The sequence below is a fragment of the Phodopus roborovskii genome, unplaced genomic scaffold (genome assembly GCF_943737965.1).
Source record: "Phodopus roborovskii unplaced genomic scaffold, PHOROB, whole genome shotgun sequence".
In the NCBI taxonomy this organism is placed as follows: domain Eukaryota; kingdom Metazoa; phylum Chordata; class Mammalia; order Rodentia; family Cricetidae; genus Phodopus; species Phodopus roborovskii.
Genome location: NW_026126563.1, coordinates 14206031 through 14226350, shown reverse-complemented (window position 1 = coordinate 14226350; position 20320 = coordinate 14206031). Strand labels below are relative to the sequence as shown.

At 44.6% G+C, this 20320-nt stretch overlaps 1 protein-coding gene across 2 annotated transcripts in view; it reads left to right on the top strand.

Moving 5' to 3' along the window:
• Osbpl1a (oxysterol binding protein like 1A) overlaps window positions 1-20320 on the top strand; it is a 168162-nt gene that overhangs the window by 122721 nt on the left and 25121 nt on the right. For both annotated transcript variants that reach the window (XM_051202119.1, XM_051202120.1), the window contains one exon: window positions 14800-14875. In XM_051202119.1, coding sequence (XP_051058076.1) covers window positions 14800-14875 — 76 coding nt within the window. The remainder of the gene's footprint in view (window positions 1-14799; window positions 14876-20320) is intronic.

Below are 20320 nucleotides of genomic sequence, written 5' to 3'. Positions count from 1 at the left end.
TTGCTGTGAATAGATGCCATGAGCATGGCAACTCTATGAAGGAAAACATTTAATTGGAGTCTGGCTTGCAGTCAGAGGTTTAGTCCATTGTCTTCATGGCAGAAAGCATGATGGCACCCAGGCAGACGTGCTGGAGAAGTAGCTGAGCATTCTGCATCTGGACCACAAGGCAGCAGGAAGAGAGAGACACTAAGCCTGACTTGGGCCCATGAAGCCTCAAAGTCAATCCCTGTGACACACTTCCTTCACCAAGGCCACACCTCCTAATAGTGCCACTTGCTATGGGGGGCCAGTTTTCTTCAAACCACCCCACCCTTCATAGACAGCTGCTGCTGTCTTTTCTGTTGCTGTAGATCTTTCTTGAACAGGATTGCAAATGGAGTCATACAGTGTGTGTTATAGATCTGGTTTTTGATGACCGCCGTGTCTGTCTATGCCATTGTGGACATGCCTGTTGCTCATCTCTGCTCTTTGTAAGGATATGTTTAGATTGTTTTCAGTTTGAAGTTGCCATAAGGTTAATGTGATTGTTCTTTCAAACACATTTTTAAAAATATCCATTCATTTGTTATGTATACAGTGTTCTGGCCTGTACGCCTACATGTCAAAAGAAGGCAACAAACTCATTCATTGTAAATGGTTGTGAGCCACCATGTGGGTGCTGGGAATTGAACTCGGGACCTCTGGAAGAGCAGCCAGTGCTCTTAACCTCTGAGCCATCTCCTGAAACATCTTTTTATGGTCTGTTTTTTCCCTCTTGCCACCTTTAGTGATAGACTTGTCAGGCCATAGGAGACTTGCGCCCTTGGCTACGTAGAGCAGATACGGTGCTGTTTCCCATAGTTGTGCTATTTTATACTCCTGTCAGCATGCACGGGAACCTTCCTTGCCCTATTGTCACCTGCATGGCATGTTCACAGCTGTGAGTCAGTGCCTCTCTGGTTTTGGTAGTGTTTCTTCGGTGACTAGCCATTTGCCCCCGTGTTTATTAGTCATTTGCCCTGTCTTTGTGAAGTGTTTGTGGGTTTTGTTTATTTTCAATTGTTGCTATGATTTTTGTATCATTGAGTCTTTATACATTGTGTCTGCCAATAAACATATTCCATAACTGTTTCGTTTGGTATCCTGACTTGTTTCATGAATGATAAACACAAATTCTTACATTTTTTTTTTAAGCAGAAGTTTTAAGTTTTGATGAGATCACTTTACATTTCCTCTTAAATTACTCTTTTATGGGTCCTTTTCAAGAACTGACACATACTTTTATGTTCTCCATGACACTGACTGTCTCCAATTAAATTGTTCAGTGTCTTGATGAGAATAACTGGAAATTGAAAGGGCCTCAGGAATCCTGCTCTGTGGCTCTTCAGTTTCTCACAGCACACAAATATGTTTTTTGTCTTTGTTGACAGTAGAAGTGTATGTTCTTCTAAACACACTGCTGGCTGGTTTACTTATTCTAGAGCCCTGACTAATAGAAAACCCTGGTGTAAAGTTTATCTTCAAGTCATATACTAAGCATCTGCCGTGTTCCCGATGGAAACTGCAGGTTCAACATGCCTTAATACTGGTGATAATACATTTTTAGTCTAAGCAACATCTTTAAAAAAAAATAGTGGGTGTGAGAAAGAGAGAGAAGAGGAAGAATATGAGGGAGGAGAAAGGAGTAGGAGATGAGAGGGAGGAGGAAGAGGAAGATGAGGGAAGAGAAAGGGAGAGAAGGGTTGTGTGCATGCGGAGGCCAGGCATGGAAGTTGACAGTCTATCACCCTATGGCTGTGTGTTCTATATATGTTGGTGTGGTGTGTGCATGTATGTGATCAGACGCCAGTACGCAGTGTCTTCCTCTTTTGCTTTCCACCCCACTTTTGGGAATAAGGTTAGTCACTGACCCTGGAAGTCATTAATTCAGCTGGGCTGGCTGCCCACTGAGTTCCATGGATTAACCTGTCTGTTTCCTTCTGCCCCACCAAAAGCTGAGGTTGCAGCTATGTGCGGCCATGCATGGCTCTCACATGGGTGCTGGGGGGTCTGAATTCAGCCCTGTTGCTTCTACAGTAAGCACTTTTCTGACTGGGCCATCTCTTAAGCTCCTCCATCATAATGCTTGAGAGAGGATTTCTCTCTAAACCTGGAGCTTGCTGTTTCAGCGAGACTGGCTAGTCAGAGGTCCCTGGGACCTGCCTGTCTCCATCCCCTACCTTCCTCTACCTCCAGTGCTAGAGTCAGCCATGTGTCGCGGCATGCAGCTTCTACGTGAGAACTTGGGTCCTCATGCTCACACTGCATTTTAACAACCTGGTCATTTCTAAGATTAGTGTATTTTAAGAATGAGTGCTTCATTGCTGAAACTTGTCCTTTCAGGAGAGAGAGAGAGAGAGAGAGAGAGAGAGAGAGAGAGAGAGAGAGAGAGAGGAGAGAGGGTTGCATTCTCATGGCTCCTAATGTCTTATCCAGGACAAAGAAGGAATAGAACAAGAATTTCCAGCAGTGGGGTTTGGTTCATTTCAAAAGCATTTACCTAATGATGAGCTTAGAAGGCTTACCCACACATTTCCCTTTTAAGCTTGTTTTTGAAGAATACACTTGCGAATTGTATCCAGAAGTGAGCCATATACAGATGTTTTGCTGTGTTTTACATTGTTTTTGATATATAAATTAATTAAGACTTTGTTGCTATTGTAATTTACTCTGTCATATCATTTAAAAACCTTCCATGTTATAAATTTATATTTGTAATTCATCTCTAGTGGCTTTCTAACTTGGAAGAGTGTTTAGTCAGGTGCTCGGTAAGCATCAATAGGGAACAGAAATTAAAGATACAGGCAGTGCTTATTTAGATTTCTCTTAAATTGGGCTATAAGAGAAGAGGAAGAATTTGACAGTTGAGAAAGGATGAGTGTCAGTTGTTTACAAGTGTATACATACTTACAAAGCAACATGATGAACATACTGGTACACAGACACTGGGCACAGACATAGGCCATAGCTGCAGGCAGCTGTAAACTTATCTCTCTTGTTACCTCGGAAAATTTTTGCCATTCCTTTGGTCTTGAAACAGAGGTAATAATTAGGTTGGATTTTGCTTTTGTGAATATCCAAATAAGTATTCGGCTACTTAAAATCTTGAGTACTGTAGGGTCACTAATAACATGAGATGTTCATTAGTTGAATGGAAGCAAAAAGTGGGTTGAAGAAGCTGGTTTTCAGAGCATGTCTCAAGACAAGGCCTGGAGGCGAGCCGTGTTTTCAGTGCACTCGCTATGCAAGCCTGTCTTACTTTCACGCTTTTCCTCTCTCTGAATCCATTTTTAACTTAAAAGATAGTAGGTCTATCTGTTTTCAAACACTGAGTGCCTGGCCTTTGTCAAACGTTGGTAGCACTAGGAGGCAGAGGGAACGTGCTCTCCGACCTCCGGGAGAACTACAGCTCAGTGATGGGCAGATCTACACAAAAATAACAGCAGGGAGGAAGGAGGGTGAAAATGCAGAATTGTGAGAAGTAAGTGGATGTGGACCTGGATGGCCTTACCGCTCTGAATTAGCACATTGGAGCTACTTTTAAAACGCCGCTGCTGACAGCAGCAGAAGCTCAAGACTGTTCCTCTAGGTGCAGAATAAAAGCCTGGGTGGAAGGGCTATGCTCCACATCTCCCAAAGACGTAATTGGTGAACTAAGAGTCAGTTATAACAACATTTAATAATGTCAATGGAATGCTTAAAGCATGATACAATCAAATGGGGCATTTACAAGTATGTTCTTGTAATCATGTCAATTACATGAGGAATACTGCTTGAACAGAATTGCCCTGCTGTTTTGACTCTAGTCATGTGATAAAGAATTCCAATGTATTAGTTACTTATCTGTAGCTATGAAAAAACACCATGACCAAGGCAGCTATTTTTTTTAAAGCCTTTAATTGGGCTTATGGTTCCAGAGGGTTAGAGTCCACGAGGCAGAGTGAAGGCACAGTGGCAAGAACATCTGTCTCCAGCTGCAAACAGGAGGCAGAGAACACACGGAAAATGGCATGAACCTTCAGAAACCTCGAAGCTCACTCTCAGTGACTCACTTCCTCCAACCAGGGCAGCCCTCCGAATCCTTCCCAAACCAAGTATTCACAGATGAGAGCCTGTGGAGCCTGTTCTCTTCCAGACATTACAGCCAGTGAATTATTGGCTGACCGGGAGGAAAGAGACTCACTAAGTACCACTTCCTTATGTTGTAGACCCCCAACCACAGTCTTAAAGAATCTTTGACATCCCAGCCCGGCCAGCAGTATTGAAGAGAGCTGTATTCCTGTTTGTAAACACGAGGCCCACTGACCACAGTGCCTGTCTTCCTTGCACAAAGCTCTCTCATTGGCCATGGCAGTATGGATCCTCTGTTCTCGTTTGCTTTTGTCTTGGTCATAGAAAGTAACATCAAGTAGAGCTGTTTATCAAAGCCTTTGTTACATTTGTTGAGCTTATTCGGCAAATTTGCTAGTTATCATTTGAAACTGAAATCACTGAATTGTCCACCCAGCTAGAAAATGAGGTGGGTTTTCAGTAAATAATGCCATCAGTATGTACTTTATATCGACAACTCCTTTTTACATGTGTGGCCCAGAAAAAATGTTTTACATACTTGATGAAATATTGTACTTAAACATGTATTTGATCACAGTTTTATTACGTTTAGTGGTGTGTGTGTGTGTGCGTGTGTGTGCATGCACACTCATGCATGTGTGCCATAGCATGTGTGTGGAGATAGAAGGATACATGGGGGGAGGCTGTTCTCTCCTACTATGTGAGTCCCCGGGGGATCCAATCCTAGTTGACATGCTTGTGAGCAAATATCTTCACCTCTATCTCATTAGCCCTGGACTGTAACATACTTAAAAGTAGGTTTGACTACTTGTGGCTTTTGTGTTTGTGTTATTACAGCCAAAGCTCGATTACTGGGGTTATCTTAGTTATTGTCTCTGCTGCTATGATAAACACATTACCAAAAGCAACTTAGGAAGGAAAGGTTGTTTCATTTTAGAGCGCTCAGGTCACACTCTGTCACTGATAGAAGTTAGACATGAGCCTAGAGGCAGACTTGAAGCAGAAGCTGTGGGGGGGGGGGGACACACAGTACTTACCAGCTTGCTTCTGGTGGCTTGTTTGACAGCCTGCTTTTGTAGACCATCTAGGATCACCGGTCTAGGTGTGGCATCACACAGAATTGGCTGGGTCCTCCCACAGCTTACTGGTCAAGAGCAATCTCCAGGCTTGCCTTCCCGCCATTCCTTTGAGGGCATATGGTGTTCTGTCTTCCTACATAATGCTGTCTTGCAGCAAGTTAACAAAAAACCAACTAGGACATAGGTTACTCTATTTATCCATTTTTAAATGTTTATTTTATTAACCATTAGAGTTTACAGAGCATAATGAATAATATTTAACACACACAAAAAAAAAAACACAACTTGTCTGCATGTACTGCTTGCTGGAGCCTCGCTATGGCCAGAAGAAACATTGTATCTATTTTCTAAATAGAAGGCACTAAGCATGGGTTAGTTACTGGCTCACATTTCACAATCTTGAGTGGGAGTCGGATCTTTAAAAGCTGGAAGCTTCAGCTCTGAACTAAAGAATCCAAGTCTATCACTTACTGCACTTGTGACCATGCACAAGGTATATTGTAGAGTACTCAGAGGACGGGACTGTTGAGAAGATTCAGTGATGAGATTCGTGTTGAATGATTGACAGATGGTTGCTCCACTGTGGGCAGAGCCATTAGTGTTCCGACTCTCACTCTGACCTTAGAGCTCATTTGAAGTTTGCTTAGGGATATTCTCAGGAAACCCCCTGGAGTTATACTATCTTCTCTGAGGCAGGGAATTCACGATCAATGGTATTTTAATGATACAAAAACTAAGTAAAATGCATGCTATTAAGCTTTCTGAAGAGGCAGACAGGCATAGAGGACCTGGGGATCTTGGAAGGCTCAAAGCTTGAGCAGGGGCAGCCTTCTGCAAGGCCTCATTGTGTTCCATGGAGATACGGCCTTGAGACATTGTGTAGCTTTGGTAATTAAAATTAGGACCTAATTTTAAAAGTTCAAGGGTGAGAGAAACCTTTAATTGGACGTAAAATACAAAAGCTATTTTTAAAAGAACTATGTACAAGTTTTTATAAACTAATTTAAGCCTGCAAGTGCAACAATATATTAATATCTTTCAGTTCTTAAATAGATACACACACATGCACACACACACACACACACACACACACACACACACACACACACACAACCACCCCCATACTCAAGTGTTTCATCAAACCTTCCCTCTGGGCTCAGAGACCTGTGTGGAACAGTAGGCAGAATGATAATCAGGGCCAGACATAATGGGTGACTCCAAGGAAACAGTATCTTCCAGACTCAACAGGACTGATTTCATATATGAACTCACAGAGACTGGCGTGTGGACAGGTCCTGCATGTTCAAGCCAGATGGGGTGCTGTCATGAGAGGGGGAAGTGGACATTGGCTCCCTCACCAACCAAGAAGCTATCTGCAGTTGATACCCACTTGCAAAGGAATAATTACTTTTCTTCAATGGAGTCTCACTGCGTCTATGAACCACATGCCCAGAAATGGATAGAGCAATGCAAAACGTACTCAGAGGTATTCTTGTGGACTTTTTCTTATTGCTTTGTTTGGGCATTTATTTGTCTTATTAGACTTTTGCTTAAATATTTTGATTTCTGATTGTGTTTTCTCTTTCTCTCTGTGTGTGTGAGAGACAGAGAGACAGAGATAGATAGAAAACGTTTCTTATTTCTGTCATTTTTAAAAAGAGAGGGCATGATGGAGTTGGGTAGCGGGGGATCTGGGAGGAGTTAGAGGCAGTAAAAAAGCATCATCAAAATATATTGAATGAAAGAAATTTCAATAGAATAAAAGGCAACAAAAGAAAGAAAGAAAATAGAAGGGAAAACAAACCAAACCTCTGATGGGGTTACAAAGATGACTCAGCAGTTAGGAGCTTGTATCACCCCGGCCCCTGAAACCCAGTACCCATGGCAGGTTGGGTCAGGTGTGTCCGGTAACAGTGAAAACAACTACCTTACAGACATGCCACAGGCCAGCCCCATCTAGACAATTCCTGAATTATAATGTACTTTCCAAGTGATCCTAGCTTGTCAGGTTGATAGTTTAACCAGCGCAGTAAGGAATTGAGATCTAGTTTCATTCTTTTGCATGTAAATTCCCAGCTCCTCTAGAACCATTATATATATATATGTGTGTGTGTGTGTGTGTGTGTGTGTGTGTGTGTGTGTGTGTATCATAACCTAGTCCATTTAAATGAAAAGAAACATTTATAGACAATATTTGGGAATTTGGGCGTCGTTCTTTCCAAACTACTTCCTGCTGGTAAGGGGCACTGTCATGGGGGAATCCTAAGAAGATGCAGAAATCCTGGCTGTAGTCTGTAAGGCTGCTTGGTGCAGCTGTTTTGAATGTAGGATCACCTGGTACTCTGTTTCAGGCGGTCTGGCGTGATCAAACCACATTAGTCTGGAAGGAATCCACAGCTTTTCATTTTCAAAAATAGAAATCTTTTTCCCAAGTAACTTATCCTTGAACTTAAATTTTGGAGTCAAAGCATTTTTTTTTATTTAACTTATTATTTTACATGTCGATCCCAATTCCCTCTCCCTCCCTCCCTCCTTTCCTCCCTCTCTCCCTTTTACCCTCTCTGCCCTCTCACATGCACCCTAACCACCCTCCCCTCCCATCCCCCCACCCCAATTCCATATGTAGGGGAATGCCATCATCCAGTTGGGGTCATGTAGCTCCCACAGGTCATGTGAAGTAGGGACTAGGGCTTCTCTCCTGTCTCTACATTAAGGCAGTTATCCCTCCATGGGGGATGTGTTCGCAAAGTCCTTTTGTGCACCAGGGATACATCCTGGCTCCACTGTCTGAGGTCCCTTAGACTGCTCAGTCCTTCTGGCTGAGACCCATATTCAGGGGGCCTGAGTCAGTCCCATGCTGGATTCCCAGCTATCAGTCTGGGGGCCCGTTAGCTCCTCCTTGTTCATGTAAGCTGTCTTTATTTGTTTCTGCTGCCTGGTCTTGTCCTCTCCATCTGCATCTGGGTTCTACTTCGACTCAGTGTTTATGTATGGGTGTTTGCTCCTGTTTCCAACAGACATTAGTTGAGGGCTCCATGGATAAGTTAGTTGTTGATCTCACTCTCCGGGAAGGGCAATTATGGTAGCCTTTCCATGGAAGCTCAAATTGTTAGTTGGCAGCAGTCTTGTAGTTCTCTAGACCTTTCTTTGTGTTCAATTTTATCTTCAAACCAATATTGGCTCCCTCTTTTATGCTCTCTCTCTCTCTCTCTCTCTCTCTCTCTCTCTCTCTCTCCCTCTCCCTCCCTCCCTCCCTCCCTCCCTCTCTCTCTCTCTCTCTCTCTCTCTCTCTCTCTCTCTCTCTCTGTCTCTCTCTCTCTCCTGTCTTCTATTCCTAACCGGGCTCAATCTTCCTGGTCCCTGACCAGTGTCTGAAAGGTAACCCAGCCCAAACTGAGATGTGATAAGCCTTGTTTTCTGGGAGCAGAATTGTTCACTCATGTGGTGGCACTTCAGTTCAAACTCTTTTTTTTTTTTTAGACCATTGCAGCATACTGATTTGTAGTATGTCTGAGAAGCCGTTTTCCTCTGCTAGGCTGGTGTTGAGGGTATGAAACTACTCCAGTTCTTTCCTGAGAGTAGACCACCAATCAGCCACATCGATAGACACTATCCAGGGTTGACCCTTTCCTTAATTGTCGCTGGTGTTTCTTTCCTGGGGTTTCTTCTGTGGTTCGTGTTCCCTGCTTATTATCCTGGACCACTGTCAGGCTTTGGCTTCATCTGTGTATGATCAAACTATCTCAGGCTTAGCTTGAGACTCCGTGCAGCTCTGCAAATGCATTTTGGACACGCCTGTGGTGATGCTCAGATCATGGCCCTTTCCCTCTGCCCACCTGGTCTCAGCTGTGTGTGCTTCAGCTATGGAGACAACCAGTGCGGATTTGCCGATGTGGCAGTTGAGGTGGCACAAGTCTGGGCAGGAAGTCATGGCTGCTGAGGCCAATCCTGGATCTCAGGACAAGTGTGTGGGAGCAACTGTGGCAGAACAGGGCCAGCTGCTGGGTCTGGTGTGCAGTGTCTGATTCCTCAAGACCTGAGCATGGGTGGGCAGGGCAACCCCTTGGTGCCTTCTTGAAGATTGTTTTATTATGTATGTCTTAGGTTTGATACGGAATCCTAGTTGTTACAAATACAAAAATGGCATTGACTAATTTTGTAAGTTAAGTGATTTAGCCCCACTCCTACCCACCCCAAGGCCCATTTGTCTTTTTTTTTTTTTTTTTTTTTTTTTTTTGTTCTTTTGAGACAGGATATCTCTGTAGTTTTAGAGCTGTCCTATAACTAACTCTTGTAGACCATGCTGGTCTCAAACTCACAGAGATCTGCATGCCTCTGCCTCCCGAGTGCTGGGATTAAAGGTGTGTGCCACCCCTGCCCGGCAAAAGTTGATTGTTTTTTATGCTCATTGCAATGGTGATAAATGTATTTTGGGATAGATTCTACTTTACAAATCATGCTATAAAGCAGAGTCGCCTCCCGTTTAGGTAGTGAACCAAGTATTTGCCATATCTAACTAATGGGAAAGGCAGTGTAGTGGAATGACACTGCCAGTGAATGCTTTAGAAGTGAGTCTGCTTTATGCAAAGAGCAGGAGCTTGGAAAAGTCATTAAAGCTGATCTATAAATTAGAAGCTGAGACTTGATTCTGCAGAGGCTCTAATTATGCTGGACGTTATTTTTCTGAGTGTTTATCTAACTGCCAAATAAGATGAATTATACAGCGATGTGCTCTTGAATTGGGAGATTTGCTAAGGCTCTGAGTGAGCCAGTAGCAGGAGTGCTATATAACTCATCCCATCCCAAGTGTGCATTCATACACTGTTGAAAAAAATCCTCACCAAAGCATGCTGACGTTTCGCATTTTTATGGCTATACTCATTCATGGCATCCCCTGGGATGCGCTGTCTTGTTTTATCATCATTGTCTTAGTCAAGGGTCCTTGTGAGCAAGTGGTGCTGTATGCTTAACGTGGTGATCTGTGGGACACAAACAGGAAGCCAGTGGGGATGTCTGCAGGCATATGAATCTGGCTTTTGTGAGTTCTGAGGCCTGACTGGTGGGAACCCTCTTAAGGTTTCAGCTGTCCAAGTATTGGTCGAAGCCTGGAGGTGGGAGGTAGGAGGTGGCTCGTAGTCGCTGGCCCAGTTTTTCCTTCAGAGATTTTTGAGGCTAGCATCACTTAGTCAGAACTCACTTGGCTCCCTTTGGACTGTCTGCAGAGTGTGGAGCGGGGGACCACGGTGAGACAAGTAGCAGCAGTCCCATCACAAAGATGACTCAAGTGTGGAGACTTCTCATTCAGAAGCCGCATACTGTGGTGTTGTGCAGACAGTCATAAGGTCGTCTGTGTGGTCCACAACTGAGCCAGGCAGAACACTGTGAGCCCCTGGTACAGGGTGTTTTCATCTTAGCCTGTGGGATAATGACCTTCAGATGGACCAAGAGGAGAATAGCCTGCCTGTGCTCACTGCTGAGTCACTCCGACTGCTGCTCGAGCTAACATCACCACCCAGTAACATGCCCCCCCCCCGTGTGTGTGTGTGTGTGTGTGTGTGTGTGTGTGTGTGTCTGTCTGTCTGTCTGTCTGCCTGTCTGCCTGTCTGCCTGTCTCTGTCTTTCTCTCTGTCCTAAAAGAAAGTTAACATGCAGAAATGTGTCCTTTTTCCTTCCCCACACACTCCGCCTCTGTCCTTACTTTACTCTCCTCCTTCCCTCCGCTCTTCGGCACTGAAGATCAGGCTGGGAGAGGGCTCTGTTCTCATCAACGCTGGAATCTTGTCTGTCTTCCTGCACAATCTTAAGCAGTGACCGCTGGTGTGACACCTGCTGTGCCCAGTGACTTTTGTGCTGTTGAATGTGGAATTGGCCTCATTCTATTTTCACTAGTGTACACTGCATGCATGCATCCGCGTTGTACCCTTGTTGTGGTCTAGCTGCATTTCACTTTGCGCCCATAGCTAAGTTGATGTCTGTGAGTGTAAAATGCACTCATTTTAAAGACAATGTGTGGTTGTGAGCCGATATATGTTAAAATGCTAATATTTAGTTGTAGCACTTTCTTACGGTATTAACTTTCTCACAGCAGTGGCAGAATCCCTCACAAGATCAAGCCACTTGACATTCATGCACAGATAGGGGGAGGCTCACTACAGCCCACCCATACCTGAGGAGCTATTGGCAGCTGATGGCTAACTGAGGAGAGAGTCAGTTTTCTTCAGGGGTATGGCCCCTATTTGGGTGACCTTCTTCCTATACATGGTTTACACACATGCACGTTTGGGAAGCAATGTTTTTATGTTTGGGATTGTTTGGGGGTGGGGAGGTCAAGTTGGAAGGGAAAATATGGTGGGGGTATTCCCCCAGGCATTAGAGGGTGGAAGTGATCATAACACAATGTATGGCTATATGACATTCTCAATGAATACATTTTTAAAAGTTTTAAATAAACTCGAGGGAAGGTTTATTTGGCTCCTAGTGCCATAGAAGTCAGTCTTTGGTTCTTGGTTCTTGGTGCCCTTGATTTTGGGTCTTTCTTGGTGGTAGGAGACCAGGGACAAGACTGGAGACACCCATGTAGCCATCAAAAGTCTGCTCCGCTGCCTTCTTCCTCCTAAATTTCCAGAATAAGTGGTTGCTGTCAGGGAGACAGGTGTTTGGCATAAGAGGTTCCAGGAGCATTTCTTAGTTCCCCAATAGTGACCAGCATTTGTTTGCTTTTCCCCGTTTTACTTGATTATCCTGGATCTCACTACATTGAAATTATGCATACTGTTCTGTGTTCATCTAGTAGGGACGGCTGCACCCTTGTCATCATTGACACTGGGCAGGTCACTGTGTGGGGTGGGTCTTGTTCTCTGCATGCTGTCCAGCAGCACAGCAGTCCTGGTCTTGCTTTGATGCAGATCAGCTGGTGCACTGTGTGTGGTGCAGCCCCTCCCTCAGATGGGCACCCTCCCTCCCCTTCAGGTCAACTGCCCCAGCTTCTGCTTGCACCTGTGGTTAATTCCTATTGTCTTGGGTACACAGAAAACCAAACACTTTCTGGCGGGGAAAATGTCTGCTAACGGACTTACATAATCCAGAGTTTATTTGAGAAACATTTCTACTGTGCTAGGCACCATATTAGGCATCACCATAACAGTAGATTAAAGCCCAAGCTCCTGGGAACTTTCACACTGATTAGGTCACAGTCACAGGTAAACAAGAGATTATACAGGTGTCACATGATCGGTGCTGTGGAGGATGGTGAAAGAGGTTCAGGGAGGGTGGGAGAGTAGGTGTTTCTGTCACCCTGTGTACTATACTCCAACCTCTGCCATGCCTCCTGTCCTCCAACCCCCTTCTTCCTGTGTTCTTCCAGAATACATATTTCCTTTGCTACTGGTTAGACATGTTTTCTAGACAGTTCTCCTGGCTCTGGTGAGTCCTCCTGCAGAGCAGCGTTAAGGAGAAATGCAGATCTGGGTGAATGCGGTTTGAGTGGCTCTTGGGGCTGTTCTGGCTGGATGCCTCCTTGCGCAGTCTGCCATTGCACCTGTCTTCCTGGCAGCTCTCGCAGCCCTAGATCGTGGTCAACAACTCTGAGGTCATTGTTCAACCAAGACTTCTGTGTAGCATATATTCCTGTCGGCCAGTTTCTGACCAGTTCATAGCACAGTGTGGGCTGAATAAGGTTTGGCCCTGGCTCTACATGACCCATGTAGGTCTGCGTAATAAGTGTTTACCATTCAGAATTCCTCCCCCTCTGCTTTCTAGTTTTGTTTGGAATAGATATCATGGCTAATGATTTGGATTCCTCATAAGTGAGTAATTATTGCATTTTTGTAAAATGCCACAAAAGGAAAAGTAGATGATATTCCAAGTGGGACTTTTAGTGGCAAGACTGGTGATTTCTAAAGGCTTATTGCCTAGCTTGAGGTCCTTTATCCTGTTCTGAAAATGCCTCTGAGAGCCATGTGGTGGCACACACTTGTAACTACAGAGGCAGAGGCAGAAACATTGAGAGTTCAAGGCCAGCCAGGGTCCTGCATGTAGAGTTTAAAGCCAGCCTTGGCTACATAGCAAACCTGTCACAAACACATATCGCCATGGCATTTGTTGTCTTTCTTGCCTCTGCTCTTGTCTTCTGTCAGAAATACCTGTATATTTAATATAAACACTTGTTGGGAGTAATCCCAGTCCTCCTCCATCTGTATGAAGCATACCTCAGGGTTACAATTGACAAGGCATTGCTTATGTACATGGCTAACACTGTATTAAGAATTGTGTGGTAGACAGTGCTAGGGATTGGTGCCCCTGGGTGTTGTCCATGTCACAGAGATTGGTACTTAGAGAATGGGGGGGTGTGTGGCTTAAATACTGGCTGTGGCCGCTGCTCCAGCGTATTGACTGATCGGATGACTATGCCAAATGAACAGCATGTGTTCCTGACAAGAAAGAGCTGGAAGAATTTCACCATGAAGGTTTTGAAGTAACATTTCGTTTACAACTGAAAATCCCATTAGATTCAAATTGATCTTTAGAAGGTTACAGTTCCATTGGGTATTTTGGTTTTTGTTGGTAGTTGTGGTTTTCTTTTTAGGTTTATTTTCTACACATCGGTGTTTGCCTGGATGCATGTTAGTGCACCCCATGCATGCCTGGTGTCTGCAGAGGCCAGAGGAGGATGTCAGGCCCCTCAGAACTGGAGTCGTGGATGGTTGTGAGCCACCTGTGGGTGCTGGGAATGAACACAGGTCCTCTGGAAGAGCAGCCAGTTCTCTTTACTTTTGTGCTCCTCTCCAGCCCCTTTGTTTTTGGAGACAAATTGCCTCTCTATTATTATTCTTTTCTCACCGTCTCAGTGCAGGATGGTAAGCACGGGTCACAATACATTATTATCATTATTACTATTGTCTCTTAGAAGGCAGCTGGGAAGCTGATGCCCTTGTCATCTTGGTGAACTGAGGTACCACCTGCTGTAGGCAGACGCTTGTCTTCCCCTACCCTAGGGCTGGGTGGGTTTGGACCTCTGCCTACCAGGCCTGCCAGAAATCCAAGCTGGGGGACCCCTGCTATGGGCAGCACTGTCCATCTTGCTGCTTGCAGAGCTCTGTAGAGGCCTTGAGAATGCTCCACTGTCGAAGTTTGCTTTGTAAGGAGTCCTCCAATAGATAGGGGGTGTCTCAATTTCATGTCAGTGCCTTGGCCAATTTGTTCATTTGTTTGCATTTTCCCACTAAGTTTCTAAAGAGCTCTAGCGTGGCATTGTGTCCAGCAGTTAGCTAGTGTGGTGGTGTGTTAGATCACAGTATGGCTGGTGGCATTTGACAGGCAGATAGAGATAAGATAGCACACAAAGGATATGTAGACCTTTAGAGGTGCGGTGATCTAGCCTGGTCCTGAGGACCAGGAAAGATGAGGGAATGACATTCACTGCAGTTGAAAACAGGGGTCCATTTATCTGTTCACAGCTTACCAGGGGTCAAAACAGCCGTGAATGCCTGTGATCCTACTTTGTCCGTCTGTGACAATGACCATTTTTGTAATTCTCTGTATGTGCAGGTCAGTGACGACATGTTTTGCTTTCCAGTCTCACTGGCATTAAAATGAACCTTTTTTTTTTTTTTTTTTTTTTTTTTTTCAGAACAAGCCTGCCTTCGCCTATGTTCTCCAGAAACGACTTTAGCATCTGGAGCATCCTCAGAAAATGCATTGGGATGGTAAGTCAGCTTCTGATTCATCACTATGTTGAGCAGCTGCCTGTTTGATTTCATATATTAGGAAGGGGATCTTGAAAAAAAATAATGTGGGAGTGTGGTCTAACACCTGTCAAAATACCCAGAAGAGTAAGAAATCCAGCCTTCCATTAAGATTTTCTGGAAGAATCTGGGTCTCTTTTTGTACTCTTTAAAGTGACTTTAATGTGACTCCTATAGGAAAATACAGATGTGCATTTTTTTTTTTTTTTTTTATTTTTTTTTTTTTTTTTTTTTTTTTTTTTTTTTTGCAGTACACCAAATTCGTATTTCCCTATGTGCAGTCACCTTAGAGGTTCTCTCCAAGAGAGCCCGCCACTGTGCTCTGGCTCTGGGGTGTGCTGTGGTTGGGTTTTGTCTCTGCTGCATTGTCAGGGCTTGGGGGAGAGGGCGGGCAGAAGCAGCATTTCCTCTTTCTGGTCAGTTCTGCCACCTAATGCTGGCCTGGAAATCTCTTCCTAGTGTGATCTTGACCAATGGGAATGTTGATAATTGAGTAACATAGGTCTCAAGGTCACAAGGATTCAGCGGGAACAGATGATGCACTTAGTGTGTTCAGCGCTCTGCCCTCCTCTGAGCGCTCCAGTGTCCCTCTGCTCTGAGATTGGGTACTGTCAACGGAGACGTCCTCAGTGCCACTTCCAAGGAGCTCATCCCAGAAACATCCAGGTTAAACCAGTGTCTGACCTCACGTTGAATGATCCAGCTGAGGTTTTGGAAGCTGGACTTCATCTCAGCCCTGCCGCTCCTTACTGTGATATGGGCAAGGTGCTATGCCTCCCTGTGCACTGCTGCCTCCTGAGTCAGATCTGGGCGGCAGCCTATCCTTTAGAGATGTGTGCAAAGATAAGTAGTTTATATAAAATGTCTAGATACCTGCTAGATTCGCATATGCTCCATGTATAGCAGATAGTCCTTGCAACAGCAACAATACTAGCTGAGAGTCAGAATGTGGGCTTCAAATCTTCAGTCACATTAGGAGTACAGACAGCAAACATATATGGCAAATATGTACCTAAATAAGATGATGCTTATACATCCACTAAGTTGCAGGCTAATACAAGTCACTTGCTACTGACTTTAATACTGTCTTTTTAACTGAGAATTCAAGACAAAAATTTGTTTTGTGAAATAAGTATTCTTTCAGACCTTCAATAGACGTATTTATCTTTGTCACCTAACATGTAGCTGTAAGTGTATATGTGCTCCTAAAAGCAAAGCCAATTTCACAAGAGAATAGTTATCATTAACACAGTCATCTTTTTTATATTAAGGCAGTGCTGATTTCAACTCATTAAATGGATTTCATAATTTGTTGCTAAACCAAAACTGATGGTTTGAAATATACTAAAATGTGGTAAATAAGAATCTAGGAAATGATAGGCTGATGGATGTTTATTCGAGGAGAAATCACTTGTGCCAGAAACAGATAACCGCCCCAGGTTCCAGTTCCAAGGATGGCTCCGGATGCTCTCTGTCTCCGACCAGGAAGTAAGAGAGTGTGCTGAGGTCCAGGACCCCAGACCTAGCCTCCCCCCAAGGTCACACCTGCACCTGTTCCCATGCCCTAATGGGCATGGTCAATGCAACAGGTGCAGGCTGATGGATATCTCACTACAATTCCCCTTTTAGTCTAAATAATTGTGACAGTCTAATCTTGAACCTCATCAAAGACCTGAGAAGGAGGATAACAATTCTGGGGTAGGCAGGAAGTGCAGGCAAGCAACTTCCAAAAGGTGCAGCCAAGACAGGAACAGCAGGCTACCTGGGCAGTCACGTAAAGTCTCACAGATGTCACATCTGTCTTGGGATTTTGAGGGAAAGGAGTTTGTGTGGCACATCATATGTAGTTGGTCTTCCTAAACACTGTGGAAAATGTAGCTTTTTGTTTACCTCTTGTCTAAGACTGTCTCCTGTCTCAGCAGATGGCAGGTGCCATGATGGTGTCATTGTGTGTTAAATGTTTGCAGATGTGACCAACAATATGACTGTCTTTAGCAAGTCCCTGTCTATACTAGAACTTACCTCCCTAAGTCCAGATCAAGCATGTCATTGTTCTTTCTAGAACAGGGCTATGCTTTTATTTTTAGGTACAGAGGAATGTGTGTAAACAAACACTCCGATGAGTCATAAATAAAACAAAGCAAATACAGACAGCTGTGCGGCTTGTGAGAGCTCCATGAAGTGTTTTAAAACCTGTCTGTAGATCTGGTTGATGAAAACATGGACAGACAGCTGCAAGGAAATAAATCTTTGGAGGTGACCCTACTGACATAGATTTCTTAATGTGAGTTTAAGGGACGTCACCAGCATCTGTACTGTCCTTTAGGTGCTGACCTTGGAGGGATTGCCTCTCCTGGGCAGCAGAGGAGTCACAATGTGTAAGTGCTGGGCGTCACCCGATATCCCGGCAGAGTAATGCAAATGGTATTACCATAGTGAAAATTGTCTCTTGTATAACTCACTCTAATAAATATCTGTCTCACCCTGCCCCCCAAAAAACAAGTCAAGACTTAGAAAGTAGTAGTATTCATATGTCTTGATACCCTTAAATAATTTTTTAAAAAGCCTTTACTTCATATCCATGGCTTTGTTACAGTTAGTATCAGAGTTTGAATACCCATGGGTTGCTTTAGCTTTTCTTTGTCCTGCTAGGTCTCGCTGCTACTTAACCCCAAATAAGCACAGAAAGACTTATATTAATTATAAAATTGGTGGCCAATGATTAGGCCTTCTTATTGGCTAGCTCTGTCTTAATTGGTAATCCATTTCTATTAATCTATGTATTTCCACATGGTCTTCCTGGTGTGTCCTTTCCTCCCAGTCTCCACATGGTGACTGTCTTTGGCGGGCTCTCCCTGCCTACTTTTCCCAGCATTCTTCTCGTCTCCTCACTCCACCTATCTTCCTGTCTGGCTGTTGGCCAACCAGTGTTTCATTCATCAGCCAATAAGAGAAACATATATACAGAAGGACTTCCTCCATCACCCACTTGAATGCCTTCAGCTGTTATTATTTCTTCCCTGAGTGTTGTGTGGGCTCTTAATTTGGTAATAAGATTTTGGTTTGATTGGTTGACTTCATAGGAACTTGGTATGCAACACAGGCTGACTTTGAACTCTGAATCTTACTGCCTCTGCCTCCCAAGTACTGGGATTACAAACACTCACTACTATGCCTGACTTAGAAGTTTTAATAATAGCAGAGGAAATGTGAGCCTCAGTCCTGTCTGACCTATTTACACTGTCCCTGAGCACTGGGTCACACTGACTGTGTGTGAATGTCCCTGGCGTCGGCCTCACAGCTGAACCCTGACACTGGGATGTGGTGTCATTAAAAACATGACTCTTAAACTCACAGGAGGCAGAGATAGACAGACCTCTGCAAGTAGAAGTTCAGCCTGGTCTAAATAGCGAGCTCCAAGTCAGCCAGGGCTATATAGTGACCCTGTCTCAGGCAGGCACTTGTCTGCTAGGGTTGGTGGGGTCTAGTTTCAGTAAGGAAGGTCCCTGTGTTCTCAGCTTGGTTCTCTCGGGAGTGATCATACAACTACAGCAATCATAATGATGGTGTATGGCCATCTCCAGCTGCAAAACTGAGAGTGAGTTTTTTAGGACAGTTATGCTACTTTAATAGACAACAAGATTGGGAAACTTCTTGCACATTAATAGACAGATGGGAGTAGGAGTTTGTGGGATTTTTAATATCTAGGATTGTCATTCAGTTCTTTGTCCTTCTCAGCTACATGCCAAAAATTAGAGTGAATTATCAAACATAAGTTGTTATGATGTATAAGCTGACAAATCAAATAGAACTTATTGTTTTTCAAAACAGAACTCTGGAAAACCTACAGAGGGTTTTGCTACCTTTTGTGACAGCCCCAGGCCTTGTGGCTTGGGGGAACCGGTATGAGGGGCTTTCCTGGGGCTCACACATCTGCACTCACACAGTTCTTTGACTCAGTGGTACCCAGTCCTTTAGATGGGATTAATAAAACTTCCCCCGTCCAAGAATACTTTTGCCAAGATAGTATTTTTGGATGAAATGCTTTAGTGTTATCCCGGGCCCTGAAATGTGTTAGTGACTTTTCTACCACTGTGGCAAGTTCCCTGATAGAAACGTGAGGGGGAAATGATTCATTGTCAGCTTTAGTGAAAGGTCGGCTGGACCCATGTGTTGAGGCAGAATGTCCTTGTGGTAGAAGGGAGTAGCAGAGGAGGCTGCTCACTCAGGGCTGCCAGTAAACAGAGATGGGAAGGGTCTGGGGACAAGACACCCTTCAAAGGACACCCTCCATCGACCTGTTCCCTTGCCAGTGACCGAGCCTTCAACAAAGAGCCCTAACTAACTTCTTCCCGCACAACTACACGTTTGTCTCACTCGGTGGAGAGCTACGAAAAGCTGGGATCCTTGCCCTGTCTGCTGTTACTAGTACTGACTGGAGAGCAGAAGCACAAAGTAGTAAAAGCACAATTTGACATCACCACCGCCTTCAGGGTATCATGACCTAAAATCAGTGTATCTCCAACAAGAGCTGGCCAGACGCCGGCAGTGCAGTTCTGCAGCGGACGGGGAGGCCCCAGTGCAGTAGATGAGCATGCAGAAGGGGCTGGAGCAGTGGTGACAGGATGGCATGGATGGATGCTTCTTGAATTTTGAAGCTCAGGACGGTCACACTTACAGACAAGAAAATGTTTACAGTAGTTCATTCAGGAAGGGGCGGGTATCCACAGGAATTCAGGGTGGAGGGAGTGTGTATCTTCTTGTATTCTACTTTTTAAGTGATGTGCACAGCAGGGGAACCTAGCACTGGTGCTCCCCCAGGCCTACCAGAGCTGAGGAGAGAATGCAAAGGGAGCGAACTCTCTGAACAAATACCACAAATACCGTGAGAGAGCTGTCAGCTTCGCCTTCCCGCCAGGGCTTCCCTCCCTCTAACACTTGCCCAGCCAGCTCATAGCAGGCAGCAACTGCTTAACTTTCGTTCTTTTCCCGCCAGCTTTCCTTGTATGTTCTTTCCCTCCGTTTTCATGTTGATAGTATTGCGGTGCCCCGTGCAGTTGGTGTCTCTGTGTCTGGCTGCATATCTTCCATGTGCCACTCATGTCTGTGAGGATCGAGGTTAGGCAGGCAGCCAGAGCTGCCACCAGGACAGCAGTCTGTTTCCAGAGTGCCTTGCAGCGTTCTAGCAGGGTGCTCAGGGTGCTGCCGATCATGTTTTCAGACGGTAAGGATGTCTCACTTAATGTTCACTCGACACGTGAACAACTTCCTGGCAGGACCGACTGGCACTAGATGAGAACATGGCTGTTGACACTCCAAGGCCTTAAGTGTAAGGAATGTGTCATTGCCACCGTCTTCGTGGCTTTGGGAAGCAAAGGCAGTATGGAAGAAGGACCCAAGGCCAAC